The sequence below is a fragment of the Brassica napus genome, unplaced genomic scaffold (assembly GCF_020379485.1).
Source record: "Brassica napus cultivar Da-Ae unplaced genomic scaffold, Da-Ae ScsIHWf_1254;HRSCAF=1789, whole genome shotgun sequence".
Lineage (NCBI taxonomy): Eukaryota > Viridiplantae > Streptophyta > Magnoliopsida > Brassicales > Brassicaceae > Brassica > Brassica napus.
Genome location: NW_026014673.1, coordinates 9416 through 14764, shown reverse-complemented (window position 1 = coordinate 14764; position 5349 = coordinate 9416). Strand labels below are relative to the sequence as shown.

The following is a 5349-nucleotide window of genomic DNA, read 5'->3' as shown; positions in this document are numbered from 1 at the left end:
TGGATCCTATCTGGAAAATAAGACCCAGATTGTGTGCTATTAACTGAAAATTGCTTTAAAATTCCTGTCAGGCTAAATTCTGGAAAGATGAAAAATCATCTTGGAGAAATTTATCTCTACTTCCATTGTTGAGTGTCCATACATTTTCTCAATACTCTGAACGCAAACATAACAAAGCCCCTGTTTTCATGTTAAAGGTGTGAGTTGTGTAACTGTACAAAAAAGTTAGGGGCAGTTGACAAGATACTTTCATGGACTTTATGTTACCTATCACATGACTATCTTTTAAAAGGAAAACAGACATAAGAGAATGTTTTGAATGATGACAATAATGTATGTATAGGAAAAGCAGAAAATAGTATAGAAGCCCAAGGTCAATGCTAGTTTGTATATCCAATTGTAACCTGTCCTTGTCCATCTGCTGTTTAGTACATAATTTGCTTGGTTATCAAGAAAGCCTTGGCTACAGAAATATTATTATTATCGTGACCAAAATGAAAGAAGGCACGTAAGGCCTATATACTCCGTAATAAATATCCAAAATTCACAATAAAACCAATGTAAAAAAAAAAGAAAATGAAGAGCAAATTAAAGGGTAACACAGCTTAATAACTTGAATGATTTGGGGACTGTAAGCAAAGCATTCGACCGTACAACCTTCCCCCAAACCTCAAACTTCAATCCGAAGAAGCGCTTCTCCAACTTAATCACAGCACACCAAATTCTCCTGTTTGTGCAGACATGTTTCCGCGTCTTCCCGGCCACTGGAAACTCGAGTGAATGTAGCTCGTCCCATATAACTAGGATACTTCCACCACCATGGTTAGCTAACTGAATTGTTGTATGGTGGTTAACATGAGGCTTGGTACACACATCTTTCAAACCCTTGACACTGAACCAGTTTCCACGCTCAGACCACATAAGCTTGCGCTTAAAAACACTAAACTTTACATTGTCTATAATGCACCAAGGTCCACTCCTATTATAAGAAAGCCCTAGTGGTTCCATAAGGGCTAGTTGTTCCTTCCATGTTCCTTGTTTGGAGTCAAACGCATACCTTTTATGGTTACTTGTGGTGGCCAATAGCTCTCCTATACGAAGCTGAACCTCAGCTTTGTCGTCATCATTGAGGCTAGGCAATGGATTCCAAGTCTGAGACTTTAGGTCAAAAACCTCAGGCCAGGAGGAGGACTCCTTTGTTTCTCCTCCAACTACATATATCTTGCCGTCTATAAGAGCAGACTCGGGGCGTTTCCTTGCTACCCCCATATCAGGAGCATCACGCCAAGTGCGAGTCCTAAAATCAAGCACACGAACGGTGGATGATGGCAGCTGGTCGCCTCCCATTTGGTAGACTTCGAAACCGACGGCTAAAGTGGTTGACTTTGATAAAGAGGACGAAGTGGTGATAGGTAATAAGTTAAACTCATCCTTAATCAAACCATTACTGTTGGTACTAGTTACCAGAGTTTGGTCAAGAATGTACCAGCGATCATGAGTGGGTAACTCTTGGCGTATGCAGAGGCAAGGCTCTGTGTTTCCGATCAGGGAGCGAACCCTGTAGAGCTCTGGGGAAGAGATGAGAGAGCGGAAGGTCTTGGAGACTAAGGAGAGTGAACGGTACTGAGATTTAGAGATGCGTGCTATACAATTCAAAACGATCTCATCTGGAATTAGTTGTAGTGAAAACCATCCTGCACTACTACTATTCCTCTCCTTCTTCTTCTTCTGCGGCGGTTGCTCTAATTTGGTGCTTCTTATAGGTCTTGAACATAAGCTAGCCCTGGTGGAGACTGTAGTAGTATTCATCTCCTCCTTCTTCTTCTTCGGGGGTGGCTGCTCTACTTTGGATTTGGTGCTTCTTTTAGGTCTTGAATATAATCTAGCCATGCTCGAGAGTTTTTCCATCACATTTTATATTAAAATCGACTGGGCTAAATATGCAATGGGCTCGTTCATTTATAACGTTATCAGTTGTGCTATATAATTAATTAGTCTTGAGCTAACCCTTTTCATCCTCCAAACATTCAATCTATCAATCTATACTATTAAAACAGAATCTTTACTAGGATTCTGCCCTTAGTTTTTCAAGTTAATTACAAGGGAATGCCACTTCCTTTCTTTTAAAAAAAATGAATTACGACCATTTATAACTCGACCAATCAGAAACAAGAGTAAGCTTGACCAATCAAAATATCACCACCATTTCAGCCCAACAATTTTAGCCTATTTCGTGTGAAGTGTAAACCCAACTTATTAAGCCCATGAACCATTCGTCTATAACGTATGTAAGAAAATTTTACCGATGTACAAATTACATTGGAGTTCATTCCAACTTATTTAAAATTTAATTTATGAAGTCGATAAAATAAATTATTTACATTGTATTATCACTTTAATAATCCCAAAAATATGAATATCGATTTTCAACCAAAGGTGTTACAGTATATTCTGAATTTAACAAATTGTGGATTTCTAAAGTTCTATATAATTTGGTTTTATAATTGTATTGAACTTTTAAACAGCCACTAATTTAATTTCCCTTTGAAACTAAATCAATTCCAAGTATATTCTCTAACTCATTCCTTTTTTTTTGCGTATTTGCTTACAATAAATTTAAAACAGAATATATAGAAACAAGAATTTACGATTTAACTAAAATCACGGTCCCTAATATAACTAAACTAAAATCACGGTGCTCAATCACTAACAAGATTATACGATTGAAGTAAAATTAATGTGACGAACACACAGAAAATATCTTAGGTTTGAAATTGGTAACCGAATTTGCCTAATAGTAATCATAAATGATATCGAAAATAAAGTTTACACAATCTGGTTAGATACGATTTAGAGTATTCCCCAAGTTTCTCCTATAACCTAAGCACCTCTCCCTTTAACATATAGATATTATTATAAATAGGCAACGCCCTATTCCTATTCAAACCCACACCGTCAAACAAACTATGGCTTCAAACATGCAAATTCAAACGACGAAAACTTCTACGAAAAAGTTACTGTCATTAAAGACTTGAGTCCCTCGAAAAATACATGGTTTATTCATGTGAAGGTTCTACACTCTTGAAAACAAAACATACAACTATCAAGGGAAACCATAAAATTCATCTTGGCTGATGAGAATGTAAGCGTTTGTTACTGTCTACTTATTACAACAGAATATATCAGACTAAAAGTCTAAGAACTTTCTATTTAAATAAATAGTTCTTTTTACAATTGTTTAAAGGAACTTATCTTTCACGGTTGTAGTATTATATATCCTTTCCTCTCTTGCAGCCGGAGCAGACAATGAATCCACCACTGTTCTTGCTCGTGGTTTCCATCTGAAATAAACAGAAAAATTAGCAGGATTCTTTATTTTAATTAAGATAATATTCCAAACATAAAACGAGTCTTCCTCAATCAAACATGGTATCTTCGATGGTACTGTCAAAAATTAATTTTCTAAACAATAACAAATAATCACAGAGTTAAAAAGAATCATAGGAGAAGATTATATAGTATAAACCAGGTTTCTTCAGATTTATGCAGAATCCCCGACGTATGATGATAGCATGGTAATCGTCTGTTCCCTTTCATAATATTTCAGATCTAAGAACAGATTCATCTGCATGTTACGATCTGTCAAAAATCTCATTACGACTCTGTATTTCAGATCTAACAAAAACAATTAACAGATGAGGAAACGATAGTAATACCTTTTGATTTCGAGTTTCTGAGTTGTTATTTACTCAGGCAATAGTCGACTATCTTTGATTTTCACCATGGGGAACGATTTGATCATCGGTTAAGAATCTGTCCTTTTTTTATCTTTCTTTCCTTTCTGTTCTTTTATTTCAACACGTAAACGGTCTTTACGACCAAGTACTAAATTGGCCAACAAAAAAAATGACCAAGTACTCGACTTGGGTGGGTCAAGTTTACGAAAACATTATTTGAGCCCAATACGCTGATTAATCTTTTTTCATACGGGCTCTTACGTCTGATAATTTCTAAAACTTAACATGTATAAACATATTTGAGCCCAATACAAAAACATAATTACTATTTTCTAAAAATTCATGTTTAAACATATAAAATAACTATTAAATTTTCTTTTTCCAACTAACAATTAAATATATAAATAATTTACACATATCTTTTAAAAACTTCAAATATAAATAAATCGAGCACAAAATTTTAAAACTTATATTATTAGAAATTATCATGTATTTATAAAACTCTGTGTTATTTTACAATAAACACACGATAAATATTTATAAAATCAAATATTAAATTTAGACTATGATAAAAATATATCGTAAGAACATGGTCCAAACCGATGTCAGTCCAGTAAGAACGGTATAAAGTAAGTGAGTAACACATTTTGATCTTCAAATAAACAACATATATCATCAATATATTATAATAATGAAAGTATTTATGTAATTAGACATTTATAAAAATGATATAAAGCGCGGGTCAAAATCTAGTTAAGCTTTAAGACAACAGATTGGTTACGACATGTAGATGAAGAGAACAATTCTTGCTGTCTACAAACAGAACATCAAGTTTGTTTTTTTTTTTTTTGAAAGAATTTTAAATTTTATTCACTTCAAAAAAGCTTTGTACAACCTAATGCTATTTTGTACAAAAAGAGAAACCTATAGAAGTTTTTAAGAAAGAATTAGAAGTTTAGCTACTTCCAAACCATATCTCCATGGTCTTCTCATATTGTTTCCCCCTTTCTTCCTCAATGAAGAGATTCTATTGCGAATTAACTTGTCCAGAAAGATGAGAAGTAGAGCAACAGATTGTGGAGACTCTCCAACTCTGCGCTTGTTCCTCTCGAACCATATTGCATACACTGTTGCTTGGAAACAATAGCGCAAGAGAAAGGTAGAAAGATAGTCTTGCGATCCTATCACCAGTCTTTGTAACAGAGTAGGCCAGTGAACAGAGGAGACCGCGCCATCCAAACCCCTTATCGTACCTCTCCAGACCTCAGCAGAGAAAGAGCACTCAAAAAATAAGTGATCCCGAGTTTCTGTAGCAGCACTACAAAGCCAACAAGTAGAGATTGCTTGAGGATTCCACCTGAGCAACCTATCTCCAGTAGATAGCCTGTTATGGACTGCAATCCAACTTATAAAGGAGTATTTTGGTGTAGCTTCTTTAAACCAAATCCCCTTGAACCAAGAAACACGAGGAGCATGCACTCTTGTAAGATTCGAAGTTTGTGCACTTATAAACCCCGGTCAGAACTCCCCATTTTCACGCATCCAAAGACAGTTATCCTCACATTGGCGAAGACCTTTCTCTTGAAGATTTAGAATCTCACTCTCAATTTGC

The 5349-nt window shown here is 35.3% G+C and overlaps 1 protein-coding gene and 1 long non-coding RNA gene across 2 annotated transcripts; both read right to left on the bottom strand.

Moving 5' to 3' along the window:
• Positions 1 to 588: 588 nt before the first annotated feature.
• LOC106421050 (F-box/kelch-repeat protein At5g39560) lies at positions 589 to 1890 on the bottom strand. Its single transcript, XM_013861902.2, has one exon. It carries the CDS (start codon positions 1888 to 1890, stop codon positions 589 to 591), a length of 1302 nt encoding a protein of 433 aa, XP_013717356.2.
• Positions 1891 to 3004: 1114 nt separating this feature from the next.
• LOC106449775 lies at positions 3005 to 4597 on the bottom strand. Its single transcript, XR_001289276.3, has 3 exons — positions 3717 to 4597; positions 3527 to 3639; positions 3005 to 3341 (listed from the first exon to the last, which is right to left on the bottom strand). It is a non-coding gene; the product is annotated as an uncharacterized LOC106449775 (long non-coding RNA).
• Between the last annotated feature and the right edge of the window lie 752 nt (positions 4598 to 5349).

Coding starts and splice junctions, on each gene's coding strand:
- LOC106421050 (XM_013861902.2), bottom strand. CDS start 1,890: ATGGCTAGATTATATTCAAGACCTAAAAGAAGCACCAAATCCAAAGTA.